The sequence below is a fragment of the Budorcas taxicolor genome, chromosome 1 (genome assembly GCF_023091745.1).
Source record: "Budorcas taxicolor isolate Tak-1 chromosome 1, Takin1.1, whole genome shotgun sequence".
NCBI lineage: Eukaryota > Metazoa > Chordata > Mammalia > Artiodactyla > Bovidae > Budorcas > Budorcas taxicolor.
This window is the reverse complement of record NC_068910.1, coordinates 10,036,272-10,055,689: the sequence shown is the minus strand read 5'-3', so window position 1 is coordinate 10,055,689 and position 19,418 is coordinate 10,036,272. Positions and strand designations below refer to the sequence as shown.

Here is a 19,418-nt window from a genome sequence, read left to right as displayed (position 1 = left end):
AGGTAGATGCCAACCTGATGGCTACCATACGCAGGGGCCTACAGTCTCTGAACCCCAAGGGTGGGGCTGGGGTTAGCGGTGGCTTGGTACAAAGTACCAGCAGGAACCAGACTCTGTGTCTTCATTTATTATGAGTATGCAGCCCATGTTCCTCGGTTCACCCGTCCATGAAGTCCAGAGACCAGGAAGCCTCTTGCCACTCTGCCAGACCCTGGGGCCCTCCAAGAGCCCAGTGCGGCATATGCCACCCAGCTCATGCCCAGGGGCAGGGCTTCAGTGGCCCAAGTGCGTACACATCCAGATCACAGCATTCATGAAGCTGTCGGATTCCACCTCCACCTCTGAGAGTGAGTGGGTGCTCTTGGGATAGAGCAGGAGCCTGGGGGATTGAGCAGCAGTGTGTGAGGATCGAGGTACCTTTGCTGCTCACCGGCCTACCAGCTGCGAGGGCTGTCTTGCTGCATGCACTCACCGAACAGGCACGTTCCGGGCCTTGAGGGCACGGTAATACTCCATGCCCTGCTTGAAGGGCACACGCCGGTCCTCCTGGCCAAGCATCAGTAACACTGGTGTCTTCACCTAAGTATGCAGGGAGCAGTGGTGAGTAGGGCCCAGGGCCCTGGACACACTGGTGGTGCACTGGTGGTGGGAAGGCGAGGAGGGCTCCATACCTGAGGGGTGTACTTGATGGGTGACTTGTTCAGCATCTCAGACCACAAGCTGGGGTCTGGCAGGCAATCGCTGCTGTAGAGGTGGCCAGCCTCCACCACACACCTACAAGACACCATGCTAATGCAGGCCCGGGAGCGCTGGGGCCCTCGGGAGCTCCATGAGGATATGGAGGGGAGGGGAGAAGGGCGAAGGGGCCTGTGTGCACACCCACCAGTCAGGGATGTCCGTGGAGCCCATCATGGAGGCAATGTTGATCACAGGGTTCCGCACCACACAGACACCGTAGGTCTCGGGATACTGACCAATCAGGTGGCAGGACAGGAAGCCACCATGGGAACCACCCAACAGGGCCACTCGGCCTGCGTCAAAGTGTTCCTCCTGGAGCACCTGCTCAACTGCAAACTACAGGGTGGGGCAGATCATGCTGCGGCCAGCAGCCTGACCAGCTGAATGGAGCCACACCCCTGCTGTCCTATCCTCCCAACCTGTCCAGAAGCCCCAGTCCCTGCTACCTGGACGTCCTTCACATCCTGGCTGCCCACATTGCCAGGGAGGGAGAGGATGCTGTCCTGGCCAAAGCCCGTGGAGCCACGATAGTTCACTGGAAGCCAAGGAGGGACCAGACAGGGTGATCAAGTGACATTCCTGGAGCCCTGGATACCCTTTCCCCTCTATGTGAACTAGGCCTTGGGGCTAGCTGCCTCAGACGCCAGGAGAAGGGGCCAAGAGGTCGGAGATGGCCCAGTGGCCACATGCCCTTTCATGGGAGTTCCAAGTTAGTCCACGGAGCCTGAGGCTGGGCCAGGGCAGTTTCTGATAGTGATTACCAGTTCAGGACTGCAGAGAGGCCTGGAGACAAGGGTAGTACCCACAACACTTGCACCAACCAGGTCCACCCCATGACCACCCCCATGGCCCCACCAGAGCTTCAGGGCCCTGCTCCCTCACCTAGTAGTACTGCAAAGCCCATCTTGCAAAGCATGGCTGGGAGTAGCATCCAGGAAGTGACAAAGGATGAATGGGGTCCCCCTGCAGATAGAGAACAGACAGAGGGTGAAATAGCCAGCTAAGGAGGGGTGAAGAGGAAGGGCAGGGGATGTTAGGTCAGTTACCTACCATGGGGCATGACCACCATGGGCACCTGGGTCTTATCTGGAGGGTTGCTGGGCTGGATAAGGATCGCTTCAAAGTCAAGACCAACTGCAGGGGAGAAACAGCAGTCAGCAGACCCAGGGCTACTGCCTGGGGCTCTGCCAGCTAAAGCCTCCACTGTAGCTGCAGGTCTGGGGCTGACCTCTGACACAGAGGCTGGACAAAGGTAGCCCACACTGTGATGCATAGACCCCAGGGGGCTCATTCATGCTCCTTCTTCCCTGGTTGGGGAGTCCTGTTCTCTGCAGGGACAGCATTCTGGAGGACGTGTGGTCACAGAGGCCTCGCGTACACCTGGCTTCTTTGGGCTCTGCTATCCCACCACAGATGACGTGGCCCGATGATGCCCAGAGCAGGTGCTTAGATGCCTGGACACTACTCCCCATGATCGTCCACAAGAGGAGCAGAGGAGTAGCTCTTAGAGACAATCTCAAAACCCTCCCCTCCAAAATGTGAGACAGGAAAACGGGAAAGGTGACCACCGATGCCGTGTGCTTGGGGAACCGGGAGAAGGTGTCCCTCTGCCCCTACCCAGCTCACCATACTGCGCATGCTCTTGCTCTGGGGGTGGCTGTAGTACCCGGATGCTCCAGGAGATGTCAGGAATGGACTCCGCCTCCTCCAGGGACACCCACACCACCTCCTGCTCCATCCCCGCAGGAGGCAGAAACCCGACTTTCTGCCAAGGTAAAAGAGTGGGTCACAGGTGGCCTGGCTGCCTCCCAGCCTTCCTACCACTGTGAGCATGGACAGCCCTCGCTCTACTGGGCTGTCTGCCCACCTCCAGAGGGCACGGCATGGACTCCTGTTGTAAGCTGGTATATACACAGACACTCACCCAACCACACAGAGGTACCCCTCCCTCCTCAGCCTCTAGGCTATTTTACGCCAGAGGACTGAGCACTTTCCCAGGCACCCTGTTCTGTACGGAGCAAACTTCAGCTCAGGCATTCCTCCCCATGCTGCCAGATCTCATGGACTATCCTGAGCTGAGTCGACATCCTGGCTGCTCATGAACTGACCAGCCACAGTCAAGACCTGGGTCAGTTCCCTGACCTGGGAACTCTGCCTGCACAGAATCCCTGCCTCCTGGTCCCTCCCTGCCACCAATACTCACCAGGCACGGGGGAAGGCTGGGCGTGGAGAACTGGGCCACCATGAGGTCCCGGTCAATTGTGAGCAGCTTCCAGCTTCCACCTGACCCGCCTGGAGAAGGCAGAGGCCACCACTACTTCCACACCCCCCGCCTCTAAATGCAGAGCCAGAACTGCCAGACTGGCGACTTTAAAGCCAGGTGCCCCTTCCTCCCTGAACAGCAAAGGGATGCCCACAGAGAGATGTCACAGCCAATGACAGCCAACTGCACACAGCTCCGGGAGAGCCTCCTTCTCAGCCCACCCATCCAGCGGCTGTGCCCTGTGACTGCCAGATCTGGTGACACACCAGACCCCATGGTACATCCACCCACCCTTTGATGACTGTAGTCTGCAAGGTGGCAGCTGGGCCCAGGAGAATGGGGGTGGGGGTGAGGTGCTGATTCTAGGCAGTGGGGTCCAAGGAGAGTAAAATTCCTAAGCCGGGGACTGTATGATGAAAGTTTGGGAACAACACTTTGGTAGCTTTGTGGAGGGGTGAGTACGGCCTGGGCAGGTGGAGGACTCAAAAAACATTTTAGGGGCAGGATCATCAGGCCTGGGTAAAAGGAAGATGAAGGAGCCAACCCAGGGCTTCTCCTGGGCACTGGAGAAGCAGAGGTGCCTCTGCCTGAGGTTTGAAGAGTGCAGAGGATGATTCTGGCCAATCCTGGCCAGAGAGACTTGTGTGGGTTTGAGGAGCCAGGTGGGGGCTGTGCTGAGCAGTGCCAGGACACGGGGGGCGGGGAGGGCAGGCAGAGGCGGGGAGGCAGTCTGTTGGCTGGCTGAGGGTCCTGCAGAGGCAGGGTCTTCAAAGCTGTCAGTAGAGGCTGCGGGACAGTCAGTGGTGCAGAGTGGACGCGAGCGCTGCTGCAGCCCCATGTGCTTGAGTTCCGGTCCCTCCCCTGGCCTGGCTGGTCCCTCTCCCTGGCCCTGCTCACCAGCCGTCAGAGGGGTCACAGTGCCCGTCTGGGTGTCCACGGCAAACAGGTCCTGAAGCAGAGGGGAGGCCATGTTTGGCACCACATCCTAGGGCCTTTTGGGTCCTGCCCCCACCTCCTCTCTACATTCCTGGGGACCCTGGGCCCAGCCCAGATCTGTGAGTGACTACGGCGACAGCTACTCAGAACAGTAGGTGTGGCCTGGGGACCTGGGTTCAAATCCCAGTTCCATCACAACGTGGTGAGTGACCCTGGGCAGGAGAGGGAATGCCTCTGAGCTCCTTCCAGCTACCCTGAGGACCCAATGATATCACACCCCAAAGGAGTCTGGCATACTACGGTGTCCCTGCTCAACCCTGGGGAGAAACCACTGTCCCACCTCCACCAACTCCCCATATGGTGGTGTTCAGGGGTCCACCCCCATGGCAGCCCCTGTGTCCCCCAGATGTCCCAGGCCTGCCGCTCCTGGGGATTGGTCAAGGGCTGCCTCTCAATACAGTCGGGGCCCCTTACCTGCCGGCTGCGCTGAGCTGTGTCAAAAACCACTCTCTGGCTGTCAGCTGACCAGCATCCCAGAGGCAGCAGGCTGCAGTAGATCCCAGAGAAGCTCTCTGCAAAGGCAGAGAGCTGGGGGCCACGTCCAAGAGTGGAGGGGGTGGGGAGCGGGGGGCAGCAAGACTATAAGGAAGGCTGGGTTGCTGGGGAATTCACCTGGGGCCCCACACATTGGTACCTGAGGTGATGAGGAGCTGCCTGAAGTGTGGGCTGAAGGGCAGAGGCCTCTGAGGGCCCAGGAGATGGGGAACTTAGGAGCTCCTGAGAGAAACAGTAGGCACTGGCATTCCTGTGAGCTGCTCTTATTGGGCCCCTGGTAGGAGCAGATGCTGTAACCAAGGTAACACCTGTCTGTCCATTACCATACTTAGCTGACTGCCTGGCCCAGGGGCCTAAATAAATCCTACCCTCTAGTATCATCACTCATTTAACCCTGACTACAGTCCCGCAAAGAGCAGGGACAAGCCCTTCCCCCTCACATAAAGGAATGGAAGCTCAGAAGATCAGGATACTGCCCAGGAACACCCAGCCAGTAGGGGGCAGAGCCAGAATTCGTACCAGCTGCATCCCTGTAGCCCAGAGAGAGGAAGAGGAGAGCATCCCTTGTCCCTGTGTCCTGGAACAGACCAGGTGGCCCGAGAAGGCAGGAGACTCAGCCCTCACATCCTTGGGATAGCCTGGGATCCCAAGCGGAGCTCTGAGCGCCTGAGACTGTAACTGGAGCTTATCAGCCAAGAGCCACCCTCCCGGAGACCCTGCTGCCTCAAGGGCTTGGACTGGACGAACACTGGGGTGGGGGTTCACCCTTGGGGGTAGGACCTGCCAACCTAGTGTACTTTCCGAGAGCCCGTGAAGGAGCAGGGGCTTTAATCAGTCACTGGAAGGACAAGAAAGGTCTATGGGCTGCAGCCTGAATGAAACCGTCTCAGCTCTGGTCCAAGTGACTTCCTTCTGTCAGAACCATGCCCGATGGTGATGGCCCCACCCGCTGTGGCAGCTGAACCTGGGGTGGTCCGGCAGAAGGGGAGACTTCAGAAGGAACTCAGGATGGAAGAGCTGAGGAGGCTGGCCCCGAGCAAGGGGAACAGATGGCTAGAGAACAGAGCTGCAGGCTCCGCAGCAGCCGCCCCGCCACACACCCCTTACCTCCCAGTTGCCGAGGCACGACATCCACCACCACCACCGTGACCCTGGTATACCAGTCATACTGCAAGACAACAGGGCGGTTAGGCCCACCAGGGGACTGGCAGTGCCCTCAGGGCAGGAAGGCGAGGACCTGAGAGGAGCCTGATGTATCTCCTTTCTAGTGACTTGGACCAGAGATCTGGAGAGGGGCCCAGAGCGCACTACCTCCCAGCCCCTTGCAGAGCCCAGGCACATGCAGATGAGAAGCATTCCTGTAGACAGAGAATGCTCTCCAAGTGGTGAGTCTTGACTGTACAGAGCGTCCCAGGACAGCACTCTCAGCCTCTAGGCCCTGCCTGGAAAGAAGGCCAGGTGGAGCTCACACCATCGCTGCACCCAGGACATGAGGTCCACTAAGGGGCTCGTGGGGAGTCAAAACTGACTCTTCAGCTCTCATCCACCATCCCTTCCTCCTGTTGACCTTCCCCCTCCCCTCCCTCCCCCCAGCTCACCAGGCACAACTGGCCACACTGCTGATGGGGGACCAGAGATGGGAACTGCAGGTAGACGATGCGACACTGGTCCGGGCTCAGCCGGGGAGAAGTGACAGCCAGAGAGTCAGCCGAGAGGAGCTCTGGACCAGACAGAAATGTGAGGATCGTGCAGGCTGCCAGGGCCCAGTGTGTGTCAGTAAAGCACGGGCAGGTGCTAGCACGTACCGCAGTTCCCCCCAGTGAGGTCCACGTAGTACAGGGCTGACCTGGAACCACCAGAGAGACACTCAGCTTCAAGTCCAGTCTGAGCTGCAAGGCACCCTGCCCCCCACCTTCGACTGTCCTCACCTCCGATTGGTGCAGAAGCGGATGCCCAACCGGAAGGGCTCATGCCACCAGCCTGCGAACACCACACCTGTGTCTCCAGGGGCCCAGAAGGCCTGTAAACAAGACCACAGGGCAGGTGTGAACACGGGCAGTCACTCAGGCAGGGGCCCCAGACTCCAGGAGTGATGCAGGCCAAGTCAGCACTAACCTGGCCAGGGGACACACTCTCAGGGACCCCCTCAAGCACAGAGATGTTGCCACTCTCGATATCCAGCACACAGAGTACAGGAGTGCCTTTGGAAACCATGTTTTCTCCCCAGTCTTCGTAAAATAAAAACTGGTCCCCCTGAGAACACAAGACACTCAATGCCCAGCCTGTCTTGTGGGAGCCTGCCCTGCCCCCTGGAAGCCAGTGCCTCCCTGGTTCTGGTAGGCACAGTGTGGGCAGAGAGCCCACTGAGCTCAAGGGCTGCCTGGAGGAGCCTTCACCAACTGGCCACGGCCGTGAGCACCTTAACGGCCTGGTCTGGCTTCTTCGGCCTGGCCATCTCATCATCACTGCCACTGATGTCCAAGGCTTTGGTCTGAAAGAAGGACTCAGCCTTGGGGCGCTTCTTCTCTGCCACGTATAGTAAGTGTGTCTCCGAGTGCGACCAGGACAGGCAGCCAAAACAGTCTAGGTGTAAGGAAGGCGGATCAGGGGGAGCTCAGGGTTACGGCTGCCCCTCCTGGCCACCCTGCCTGCTCACCAGCCGGCTGCCTCACCATCCTCGTAAACCGGCCCATGTTTCTCCAGCGCTGACAGGTTGAAGCTCTTGAGCTTCCGGTTCTTCTCCCAGACCTGAGGACATCTGGTAATCAGGCTGCCTGTCCTCCAACAGGAGCCTCATCGGTGGGACAGAACCCCCAGCTGCCCACCACCTGGTCCTGTGCAGACTCACCTCCAAAAACTGCTTTTCCTCCCCAGTGTTTCCAGCCTTGCGCAGCACGGCTTTCATGGTGCCTGAAGGAGATTCTCTGCTTAGCAGCCTGAGGACGATATGGGATAGCGGGTCAGGATGACCTCCCACCCAGTGACAGCCCATCCAGTCCCCTTACTGGTCAACCTCTTAGACAAGTTTCTTGAGGCTCCAGCCCACATCCACCCTTGCAGCCCTTCTAGTCCTGTCACAGAAGCTGCCTGCCTCCGCTTCCTGGGGCAGGGCCTCTAGTTCCATCCCAAGTTTGGAGCAGGCCTCCAGCGCTTACGACCATGTCACTAGAGGCTGCCTGAACTCCTAAGGAGCAGGAACCTGACTCCAGGCTTCCCTTCTGGGTCAGACCCACACCAAGGCCCATGGTAGGCCTTCAGAAAAGGCTTGTAGATGGCTGGGGCCTTGCGCACAAGCTTCCTCCCTCAAACTTACTCCCCCCGGGTCTCCACACTGTTGCCCGCAGGCCCTGCAAACACCACTGAGTCCCCATCATGGAACACCAGGTACTGGCGGCAGAATCGGATGTTCTCCATGCGTTCCAGGTCCCTCTGGGTCCATTCTGCGAGGAGAGGCGTGAGACTGCTCAACTTGACCAGTCCTGGCATGGGCTCCCCTCCCCAGCACCCCCTCCCTCAATCTGTCTCCAGATATTCTGGGGGCAGGATGAGTAACACCCGAACCCAGCTCAGGTCTAGGGCTCCAGAGCCTAAGCTGACAACATCTCAGGAGAGAAACCATTACTGCTCCTAGCATCCACCCTGGAACCTTGAGGGTGCATGTGGGATAGGACGATGGGGGTAGCCCTTACAAGGCCCACGCTCTGCACTCATGGGCACCAGCTCATAATACTCTAGGTAGTCCCACCCCAACCCTATACACCTGTGTGCACGGGGCTCTTGGGGAGGCACCCTTTCACACCCACTTTTCAAGAACGGCCTTCTTCCACACACCCGTGTGCACCGTCAGACAGCGAGCCCTCCACGTCCCCCTCCTCTCCCCGAATTCCCTTCAAAACACACACCAGTGTGCACCGTCCTGTAGCGACCCCCGTACTGCGTGGTGACCTCTGGGCCCAGGCAGGCGGCGCTCAGCGCGGGCTGGCGGCTAAGGCCCCGGTACAGCGCCGCCGCCTCTTCGGGCTCGCTCAGCAGCACCTGCGCAGGGGACACAGCAGGGTCAGGCCCGGCCCGGGCTTCAAAGACCACGGGAACCGCGGGCCGATCCCTCACCTGCCGCTCCATGGTGGCTCTGGGCCGCCAAGGCGAGGCGGGGCCTGCGGGCGCCCGGAAGTGAGGCTCCAGGGGCGGAGCCCGGAGAGGCCCAGCCCGCCTCCGCCACGGGCTGGCAGTGAAGTGAGAGGGGCGGGATTTTCGACGAATGGGCGAGGACGGTTAGCCAGGGGGGCGGGACCTCGATGGTTGGTAAAGAGGAAGGGCCTGTAAGGAACAAGTAGGGGCTAAGGTCGCTGGAGTCCTGCGGGGGAAGAGCAGGGATCTCCCAGAAAGAAGCCAGCTTCTCGGGGCGGGCTAGGTTGATGAGAGGCGAGCTCTGGTGGGCCAAGTCCTCGCCTATTACTGGGAGGGGACGGAATAAAGGCGCTGGTCTTTATGGAGGGGCGAAGTGTGCGAGTAACTACAGGGCCCACGAGAAGAGGGGTTGAGGCCAGACTATAGACCGAGGACTCTTCGAAGACGCGGGAGTGGGGGTGGGGGGGGGGGTGGGGGTGCGGAGTGGGAGGTTCTGAGCCCAGCTAGGGTAAAGTCGAGTCCAGCGAGAGGAGAGGGGCAGAGCCTAAGAGGCGGGATGCAAGCCAAAGTCAGCCCCAGCTGGGGTCTCCCGCAGCCCGGAGGCTGGCTGTCGGGACCTCCTGGTCTATTGCTAGGCTTACATTCACCAGACGCTGCTCTGCAGGGGGTTCTCTGGCCGAAGAGAAAAGAAGGGTGGAGGTGTGCTCCTGGTAGAATGCAGAGCTCTGGGCTTATGGCAAAGGGCGGGTACAAAGTTCACACAGGGTGTTGCCAGGTCTTATCGGACACCAAGCCTTCCCCAGAAGCTATCTGCCCCTCCAGCCCTCCCCCACCCTGCTCCGTGGCACGTGGATGAGCGCATGAGCCTGTCTGCCTTCCCAGGCCTCAGCCCAAGTTCTTGGGTGCAGAGGGCCTGGTGGGTACAGGCTCCCCCCAGAACCAGAGTCCTTCCTGTGGAATGAGAAACCTGGGCAAGAAGGCTCCCTCAGGACACTGGCATTGGACAGGGCAGGTTACCATGGCAGAAGAGGCTGGCCAGTAGTCAAACCAGAAGCAATGGATGTCTCCTGAGCTTGGCTGGAGCCAAGGACCCTGGCTCCCTCAGGACCCTGGGTCCCTGTGCCCTGCCTTGCCTGTGACTCAGATCCCACTTGACTGGCCTGCAGCTTCCCCTTCCCCATCAGACTAGTCAGGTAAAAACAGTTTCCATTTTCTGAGGCCACTTATTTGTGAGCATCCATAGGTGCAGGCCTGTTAAGGCCAGAACTGGGAGCAGAAAGAGTGGCCCCAGCCACCCATCTGGGTGGAAAGGTGGAAATGAGGATGTTCATTACAGCATTGTTTACAACAGGAAAACTGGGAACATAGTGCCTGTCTTTGAGGGCGCTTTCAGCAGCCTGGCTGTAAACTCATGGTGCAGCTCTCTGGAGGCTGGGCATTGGAGGATGAACATCTAAGTATCTGGAATGAACATGTAGAAATAAACAGAATGCTGGAAAACAGGAACTGCTGTGTCTTTCTGGCTCTGTTTAAAATGAAAAAGGAAAACACAGGAAGGAAAGACATGCATCAAGATACTAACTTTGAGGAAGGCCAGAGGTGAGGCTGATACTCTTTTCACTTATCTGTGTTTTTAAACATTTCTAGAAACTCAGGGTTACTTTGAAAAGAAGGCTTTCCTAGTCTGGGGAAGGACTAAGATCTAGTAGTCCCCAAGAGTTTGGGGGTTGGAGTGGACACAGCCAAGGCAGGCAGGTGTAGGGCTTGTTGGCGGCACCAGGGGGCAGCACCTGCTCACTTGGGTCCCCAGGAACCAGGCCTCAGAAAAGTGTGCACCCCAGACACTCGCAGACTGTGGAGGTACCCTCAACAGTCTGCCCTTGAGGCAGGGTAGGTGAGAGGGAGGGGATATATGTATACATATAGCTGATTCACCTTGTTGTATAGCAGAAACTAACACAACACTATAAAGTAATTAAACCCCAACTTAAAAAACTTAAAAAATATATATTAACAAGTCTGCCCAGTGAACTAACTGCTCTCTCCAGGTTCAAGCATTAAACTTGCCTTTGTGGAGGGACCCACTGTCTTTGGCCAGATTGCTGTGAGCTCTGCCCTGGCCTTGCTGGTACTTCCGCATCGTTGCCTTCTCATCCTTTCCCTTCAACCGTGAAAACACGGGGCTGTCACAGTTGGGGGATTTATTCCTCTGTCTGTGCCTGCCCATTTCAGAAACCATCCCAGAGACAGTCTGTAGGTTGTTTATATCAAGTCCTTTTATTCTGATACCACAGAATTACCTTGTCACAATACAGGGGGAGGGACACTGAAGTACCACGAGTTCTCACAGAGCACGGAGGACGGCACACAGTTCACAAGGTCACGTGAAGGACTCGGGTCATTGCACTTACAACTGTAAACTTGTTTGTTTGACTTTGTACAGCACTCTTCCCCCCTCAAAGAAAGGAGAGAAGGAAAGAAGGGAAGAGAGGAAAGAAGGGAGGCAGAGGGAAGGCGTGTGTTGGGGGGGAGCCAAAACAAGACATAGAAGCTAGCAGAGGAAAGGCGTGGGGCGGCCACCGCCCTCCAGGGCGCTGCTCGAAGAGAGGACGGGCTTACTGGGTCCCAGAGGCCGAGTGAGGCAGACACGCACACACACACACTCACACGCTTGTTCACATGCGCATACGCACGATAACCTCACGACTCCCCTGGCTCTCCCGTGCCCCCCAGCACACACGCACCAGGGCTGCTGGTACCCAGGGAACAGAAGTGATGTCTCTGAGGCATTGCAGTTGGTCAGGCCTGTCCCTCTGACCCTGTCGGAGTCCATGATGACAAGTATTTACAGAGTGGGGGGAGGGGGCACGAGGGCAAGGGAGGGGCCAACAGGCCAGGGCCTTGTTGCCATGGCAAAGGATTGGCCTGGAAAACTCCCCACAGGCTCCAGAAGACAGGACATAGTTGCTGCCACTGCTGCCTCTCACCATGGGCCCCGAGACCGCAGTCTCTTCCCAAGGACTAAGCGATGGTAGGGCGGGGGTTGTTGCTGTGAATGCACTGGGCCCTGAAGTAGAGGAGGCAGTGCCCTTACTCATGACACTGGGGCGGGGGAGGGCATAGAGAGGGCCTGGACTGCTCTCCAGAGACATCCCCTTGCCTGTGTGGAGATGTGCTTGGTGCTCCCCAGCACCCAAGGCATCAAACGCTGGTCTCCCAGCCTCTGGTCCCTGGAGTCACAGCTGTATCTACACAAGGGCCAGCACGCCTGTGGCCCAGAGGCCTGCTCCAGCCACCTTCACAAGGGGGTGATGGTACAGATGTGTCCTGTGGATATGTTGGGGGGTGGGGAGTGGCAGATGTCAGAAATGTTCAGCTCAGAGAGCTTGACCAGAAAGAAGATTTGCTGAAAAGTCAATGCGTGAGAAACTAGCCTTGCAACTAGCCTTGATGGAGGTTGGCCTGCTGTCATCTCCTTGCCTGTTCCCCGCTTCTGGACCCGCCCCTTGGCCTTCTGTGGGGAGGCTCACTGCATTAGTCCCTCACATACGTATCCAGCCACTAGGCACACCTCACAAAAACCTGGCCCTGGGTGGTCAGAGGGGCCAGATGATGGCCTCCCTTAGCCCTTGCCCAGATGGCCTCACATAGCCCAGGCCTGCTGTCTGCAATGAGGCAGGTGTCTGGTTGGATGGGTGAAGCCCAAATCCAGAAGGGTGGGACCTGGGCCCAATGAAGGGGGTAACAGCCTCCTATCTCATCCACAGCTGCCAGAGGTGGGTCAGGATCCCTCTCTGAAAGGGCTTGTAGACCTTACTGGAAAGGAGAAATGCAGACCCCTGAGAAATGCATGGTGCAAACTCTGGAGGAAGGCCAGGCCTGGAGGGGTCGGGTGCCTGCTGCATGCTTGGCTCAGTCATGCACAGTGGGATGCTGGGGCTCCAGAGATGGGGGCTGGTGGGGCTTTTAGGTCCTGGGGACAGATGCAGAGAGTGTCACCACAGGACCTTCTGGAAGTCTTGTTATTGAGATGCTCCCCAAAAATCTCCGCTTGAAGACACTGTCTATGGGAACACCCACTATGATGCAAAGTGACACTGCCAGCGGTCCACACCACAAATGCAAAGGTCCAGCCCTTCCTGAGCACCCTCTGGCCTCCGGTCCTGGCCTAGATCTCCTGGCTCACAGACCCTGGAGCTTACAAGCCAGAGGAGAGGCACAGAGCAGGCACAGTCAGGAGCTGGGGTCCTAGGACACAGGCAGTCCCCACTCTTGGCTTCTGTCTCTCTGGCTGCAGAGGCAGCCCAGCTCTGCCCTCGAACACTGCCCCGCTGGGAAGGGGCAGCCAGATGTCTCTGGCTCAGGGCCAGGGTAATGGCGGGGGACAACTTACAGATGGAAATCCCACAGCCAATCTTCCAAATGCTCACGTGCACACATCCTGTGTGGGCTCCCACCGTGTCTCCCCAGAGACATCTTGGTCAGAGAAACCCGCAGGGTGTGTGGGGCCTTGTACTGCCGGGCCCGTGGCCTGGCATGCTCAGGCAGCAATTCCGGCTGTCCTCACTAGCTCGTGCAGAAGTCAGCTAGAAGCACTCCTGAAGGAGGGGGTCTGAGACAAAAAGAACTCCAAGCAAGAGGGTCGAGCATTTAAAATGGATGAGATCGTGCAAAGAGGCTGCGAGCTGTGCATGCTCCGCTGCGGGACCGGCGGTGACTTGCTTGGCAGCAGCGAGTCCTGCCACAGGTCGAACATGCCACAGACTGAGAACTTCACACACACGGTGGGAGTGGGGGAGCGGGAGGGGAGCGAGGGGTCGGATATGAGCTGATCTATCCAGTTTCTCAATTGCATCTTTGCAATTAACTCCTTATACATAACACGGAATTTAATAAATATTAACAGTTGTCTTTGAGGGTTTATATTTCATTGCATAGAACGTTAGAGATGAGACTTGCGGCTGTGCCCAAGATGAATGGAGGCCCCAGACGGAAGGGCCTCGGGGAGGAGCCCTGCCCAGTCCACTGGGGTGGATTGGACGGCACCACCCACCCCAGCACAGGGCCCTGGGCCCTTCCCTCGCTCGGCTGGCAGAAGCCCTGGCCCCTCTGCTCTGAGCACGTCCACTGGTGATGGCTTAAGAAGGACTGGAGTTCCACGGTAAACAGAGGCGGGCTGAGGGGCCTCCCTAGACCCCGCCCTGGGCTTGTGCTCTTGGTGGCCTGCTGCCCACTATTGCTTCTTAGTCAACATTCTCCCTGTGCTGAGCAGGGGCAGAGCAAAGAGGAGACCAAACCATCAGTCACAAGGTGGTGGTGAAGGGGAGAGGCAAGGAGGTGAGCCGAGAGAGGGAAGAGAGAAAGGAGGGGTGGGGGGAGAAACGAAAGAACAATGTTTATGAGGTATACACTTAAATCAAACTGAAATGATTAAGGCTGTTCTTGAAATCAAAAGAAATCCCCAGGTGTACGAACGAGGAGCCGGCTGGTGGAGACAGTGGAGGGGCCGCTGGGATGCTCATGATGACTCAGGGGAATGGCTTTGAAGACGGCGGCGGGCGTGCTAGCACGCGGCCGCCCACAGGCTGGGAGAAGCCTCAGCCGGTGCCCACGCTGCTTTTCGGTGCTATGGCCTCTGATTTCAGCGATGAGACAGTGTTAGGTCCTAACGTTTGTAAAGTTCTCCCAGTCCCACGCTAGCCATGTGGACGCCTGCTCCAGTGTCACCCAGAGGGCAGGGTGAGGGGAGGGCAGGCCCCTGTGGCCACGGAGGGATCTGGGCCAGCTGGAATGTGAAGGAAACGGAGCCTGGGGCCCCCAGCCCTCGGTCAAAGCCCCTCTCCAAGGCTGTGGAAAAACTTCTGGCATGGTGGAGGGAGGGCAGCATCCGTCAAAAACAGGCAGCGTGCGCCCCAACTCTGTGTATAACGCATTGGAGGCCGGGCCGGCCGGGCCGCGGAGGGCAGCTATGGGCAGAGCAGCAAAACTGCCATGTGGCAGGGTCTCCAGAGGGCGTTCCTCCCTCCCACTGATGGCTGCGCCTTGACGGTGGCGCCCGGAGGAGAGCAGGGTCTCTGGGAAGGCAGTCACGGGTACCCGGGTCCAGTGGTCCCACGTGACCAGCACAGGCTTCACCCTGGCAGCTGCTGTTAGAAAACATCCTGTCCTCAACTGAGGCCCGACAGCCACGTCCCACCTCGTGTGAGTCTTTGGGCCAATGGTTTGTCAGATTGTAGATGCTTGGAGGAGAAAAGGAGGAAGGAGGGAGGGAAAAAGGAAAGATAGAAAAATTTGGTCAAGCACCATGAACAGCTGCCTCCCGCCCGCCCTCCTTCCAGCTGTTGGCCACAGGCTGATGGCCTGGCTCCTCTGCACCCACGGGCTCCCAGCCCCACTGAGGCGGAGGAGATGGGTACTGGGGCAGGTTTGAGTTCATAAAGAGAAGGTCAGGAAGAAAGAAGAATCAGGTTGGCCAGAAAGGGACACTTCTTTAACACAAGTTGCTTCATATATGTCTATTATATATAATCTCCAGTATGTGTGAATTTATCTGTATTGAGAGAGTCTGTGTTGTGCTATTTTGTTACTGTAAAGTTAAATCGGCCATTTCTGAGACAGCTTTGGTTTCCAAAAAAAAAAAGAATGGTGTCCTTTGACTGATTAATACTAGCAAATAAGCAACAAAATGTGGCTCTGAAAACAATAACACTGAAGAAACAGTACTCTGATTTGATGTACAGTCAATGGCACTTCATGAGAATCCTTAACAACATGGTACTTAAAGCCATGATGTGCTTTAAAAGATACACAGCTGTGGTTTTGCTCGGCACATTCATCTCTGCCAGCTCCTTCACTTATCACATCTTAAAATCTATTACATTACAAATATTACTCAAACAAAAATGACTGTGCATGCATGCTCTCACCTATAATGGCAATTTTAAATACACGGTGCACCTTTGTTATTTGTAAACCTTGAAACAAATAAACTTATTTTTAAAAAATTTTTTAAAAAACGAATGAGGGAGATGCGGTTTTGTTTAAAATGACGAGCCTCTCCCAGCCCACTTCTGAAATCTCCACAAAAGGCACCAGGAGATGGACACTCACAGCAGCGCTGACCACTTGGCCCGATCAGCCAGATGTCAGGCTTTGAGGGAGACCCCTTGAAGTCCACAGTCAGTGGCCTCAGTGGCCCATGCGCGTCACGGGGCAGAACATGGGATGAAGCCACGCCAGTGGCTCCTTTCGCTCCCCAGTGACACAGCCTTGGCCCTACACCCAAGGCAGATCCTGCCGTGGGCCTGGTCCCGAGCTGCCCCAACCTCCTCTCCCTTCAGCACAACTTCCCATTTCACCTCTGTTCCAGGGCAACTCAGAGAAAACATGTGGTGGAGCGGGAAGGCGGTAGGGAGTCCGCTGCCCTGGGGGTGAAGGTGGGATGAACGCTGGAGTGCTGCGCTGTAGTCTCCTTAGAACTAATTCTGGGCTCTCCACTTTGGCCTGCAAAGCCCAGCCCAGCTGGCTCCTCCAACTACACCCTTGGACATCTCTCCCCTCCTCTATGGCTCTGGCTGTGCTGGCCTTCTGTCTGTCCCCGAAGTCTATCTGTCTCACTGGAGGCTCTGCAGCTGCCATTCCCTCACCTGGGCCCATTCCACAGCAGCCTCTTCTCCCTGCTTGAGCCTCACCTGTCACTGACCACCTTCTCTAGTGTAGACCCCTCTGAGCCACAACTGCCTCACTGGCTTTAGAACACTTAAAACCTTCAGAAATTCCTTTTATTTTTTTTAAAGACTTTTTTTATAGATTCATATGCTTCTCATTTTAAAAAATATTTTCTTTTTACTTAAGGACTCAATTTCGTTTTATTTAATATTTTTGGCCATGCTCTGTGGCATGTGGGATCTTAGTTCCTTGACCAGGGATCAAACACGCACCCCCTGCATTGGAAGTGCAGAGTCTTAACCACTGGACCTCCAGGGATATCCCAGAAATTACCTTCTCATCTCATTTTTTTTCAAACTTATTTCTTCTCTGCCCCTCTTAACAGGCTGCCAGCTTCAGAGGGCAGGGACCCAGTCCTGTTCTCTGCTAGATCCTCAGCACTCTTCAGAACAGGGCTCAGCACCTACTTGTACCTGACAAATACTTACTGAATAAATGGATGGGAACTGGACCTTTCCAGTCTCCCCACTGGTCCTCCAGAGACAGGTAACCCTTTCGATCTCACTCCTTCCTACAAGCAGGCCAGGCCTGGGCAAAGGCCTCGCTGGTCCCAGGGCTCCCTTGTGATTTGATTGTTGAGCGCCTGGCCCTGCCACACACATGCCTGCCCACTGTGAGAAGCACCCATACCTCTGTACTCTTAGAAGCAGAAGTGGCAAAGGAGGGGTAGGAAGAGGACCCCAAGGCTATGGAATGTGAGGAGGTGGTCCCTGGTTTTGCATAGAGCAATGCAGACAGCCAGCCTACCCTCCCCACCATCCTGCAGGAGGTACCACTTCCTCCTGCCTGCCTGGAGGCAAGGCCAGGGCCAGAGAAGGCTCTAGGTCCAAGCTTCTGATCCTGCTTTGATCACCACAGCCCAGCAAGAGCCAGGGCCCCCCTCCTGAGGCCTTTCTGCTCTCTTCCTGGGCTGACCTGGTCTGGAGCTGAGACTCCTGTCTGGGTGTCCTCCCTGACTCTGTCCCTCTCCCATCCACGTCTCCGCTCATTCTTCATGTCCCTCTTGCAACTGTGAGGTCAATTTTATTTTGACGTCACACTGAAGACTGCTAACTCTACACGGTTTGGGGACTCCAGCTTCATCTGAACATCTGGAGCAAAGTGACCAGCGCTAGGCCTCAGAGACGGGGCTCTGGAATCAGCGCCCAGTGTATGGAGCCCCAGTTGTGGGGCACAGCTGGTTCTGCCCGGCCCTTTCCTGAGGTTACTACCTGAGTCATCTCAGCCAGCTCAGTTGTTTCTGCCTCCAGGTGGCTGCTGGGCCTGTCCCAGCTGAAGGAAGCTCCCGTAGGTCCCTCCTAGTTCACACTTGCAGAAGCTGGGTCGGCGGCCTGGGCCCTTCACCTCCTCCTCTGCCCAGCCCAGCCTGGTCCTGATACTCACTGTTATACGCAGAGTCCAGAGCTGCGCCCAGGCCTCTGGCTCCAGAGATTTTTCCACAGCAATGATATCATCTCCCTTCATTTCTTCAAGAGCCTGTGACGTATACACAAGGGAGGGCTGGGAGGAGCTGCACCCTGTGGAACCCCCCGCTACAACCTAATGTCAACGCGTAGCTTTCAGAGCCCTGTCACGGGCTGGGGGTGCTGGAAAAGGACAAAGGGAAGCTGGCCCTGGCCTCCCTTTGCTGGGGATCTCTACTGTATAGACCCTCTGTGCACAGGGCCCCTCCTCCCCTTCCTCCTCCTACACCCACTGCAGCTCTAACCGCATCACCCGCTGCTGAAGACCATGCTCCTCCCAGAAGACCTCCCACACGGCCAGTGCCTCAGGCCTTTCCCAGGGGAAGGTGGGTACAGGAGGCTCATACTCACCCTGCAGGGCATGGTCACCAGAAGGAGGAGAATTTTTTACCAAAAGCAGACACAGCTGTGACACAGGAGAAAGGAGAGAGGTGTCAGGAAAGTGGGCCAGGCACCCTCCTAATCAAGGCCATTTGGTGCAAAGCCAAGCTCGGCCCGAGGGGCAGGGACTGCCTTGAGGATAACTAGGCAGCAGCAGGCGCGCCCTCGGGCTGGCCCGTGCCGAGGTGGCCCAGCCTGGAAGCATTCCCCAGACCCGAACTCTGCCACGGTGGGCCCGTGAGCACTGCCCACCCAGACCCGGCTGTAGGCACTGCTTACCTTCCGTCAGCTTGCCGGCCTGCTCCGCAGCCCCACCGGGAAGGATCTTGGAGAGCACGCTCTCCCCTTCGGCACCTGGCTGGCCGGCAGGAGCCCCTGGGGTCCCTCCAGGCTTGGCTCCAACCTTCACACCTAGGGGGAAAGGAGCCACCATCATGAGCCATGCCTGGACCGACTCTTCAGTCTGAGCAGGCAAGTAATGGCAACACAGGTGCCCTGTGCAATGAAAGGTGAGGAGGATGATGGAGAAATCAAGAGAGGAAGGTAAGAACAGGAAGTAAAGGGGTGTGAAGAAGCAGAAAAAAGAAAGAAGTTGAGGACGATAAGGAGCAAGGAAGGGAACAGCCGAGAAGAGGGAGGAGGGAGGAGGAAAATAAGGAGCTAGATCGTGGCACTGTGCTCACCAGCCCCTTCCAGGCTCTCTGTTCGGAGCTGCCTGGGCCCTAAGTCCCCCGTGCTGGTGACCCATTGGCTAATTCTAACCCCAGGCTCATTTCTGCTTGGGAGGCCTGCAGCGCTGCTGGGCACTTCTCAGGAACCAGTGACGGCACGCAGTGTGGGGAAGCTCAGGGTCCCGGTCAGTGTAGGAAGAGGGCAGCCCAGGTACTCTGGGTCATAGCCAAGGGTGCCCAAAGGCAGGCTCACCTGCAGGGCCAGGTCCTGGCGGTGGCTGGGCCTGAGGAGGCCTCCCCTGCTGGGGCGCTTTGGCGGTCCCTTTAGAGCTGTTCGCCTGCTCTGCCCGTGGCTGCAAAACACAGAACACAGCTGAGCTACTGCCCATCCGCTCTGCCCAGCCTGGAACCCAGGGCCTGTCCAAGCTGCTGTCCCAGCATCCACCCTGCAGGGCATCCATGTGCCGGAGCCCTACTTACTGGTCCTGACGGCTGGGGGCCTGTGGCTGTCGGAGGGCCTGCCTGAGGCTTCCCTGCTGGCTGGCTGGCAGCAGA

The 19,418-nt window shown here is 57.4% G+C and overlaps 2 protein-coding genes across 3 annotated transcripts in view; both read right to left on the bottom strand.

Moving 5' to 3' along the window:
- Positions 1-119: 119 nt before the first annotated feature.
- Positions 120-8,635, bottom strand: APEH (acylaminoacyl-peptide hydrolase). 2 transcript variants are annotated; one of them, XM_052636744.1, is made up of 22 exons: positions 8,603-8,635; positions 8,395-8,527; positions 7,806-7,932; positions 7,341-7,428; positions 7,165-7,240; positions 6,912-7,075; positions 6,608-6,745; positions 6,421-6,512; positions 6,298-6,338; positions 6,091-6,212; positions 5,600-5,660; positions 4,412-4,509; positions 3,899-3,950; positions 2,942-3,030; positions 2,365-2,503; positions 1,789-1,872; positions 1,621-1,701; positions 1,185-1,273; positions 884-1,074; positions 672-774; positions 473-579; positions 120-379 (listed from the first exon to the last, which is right to left on the bottom strand). In XM_052636744.1, the coding sequence occupies exons 1-22, from the start codon at positions 8,612-8,614 to the stop codon at positions 274-276; spliced, it is 2,193 nt and encodes a 730-aa protein (XP_052492704.1). In that variant the 5' UTR covers positions 8,615-8,635; the 3' UTR covers positions 120-273. The 2 variants fall into 2 exon arrangements, with proteins under 2 accessions (XP_052492704.1, XP_052492712.1); XM_052636752.1 differs by lacking the exons at positions 7,806-7,932; positions 8,603-8,635 and having other exon boundaries at positions 8,395-8,525.
- Positions 8,636-18,168: 9,533 nt separating this feature from the next.
- BSN (bassoon presynaptic cytomatrix protein) overlaps positions 18,169-19,418 on the bottom strand; it is a 70,920-nt gene continuing 69,670 nt past the window's right edge. The window contains exons 7-10 of the mRNA XM_052643517.1: positions 19,344-19,418; positions 19,117-19,216; positions 18,472-18,603; positions 18,169-18,217 (exon numbers count right to left, since the gene is read on the bottom strand). The exon at positions 19,344-19,418 is cut by the window's right edge and continues 716 nt beyond it. Of these exons, the coding sequence (XP_052499477.1) occupies positions 18,177-18,217; positions 18,472-18,603; positions 19,117-19,216; positions 19,344-19,418 (348 nt within the window). The 3' untranslated portion in view covers positions 18,169-18,176. The remainder of the gene's footprint in view (positions 18,218-18,471; positions 18,604-19,116; positions 19,217-19,343) is intronic.

Excerpts from the sequence above, each read along its gene's own strand:
- APEH (XM_052636744.1), bottom strand. Across the intron at positions 5,661-6,090 it reads AGTGTGGCCAGTTGTGCCTG|TATGACTGGTATACCAGGGT; the intron begins GTGAGCTGGGGG and ends GTTGTCTTGCAG. Across the intron at positions 4,510-5,599 it reads CGTGCCTCGGCAACTGGGAG|AGAGCTTCTCTGGGATCTAC; the intron begins GTAAGGGGTGTG and ends CTGCCTTTGCAG.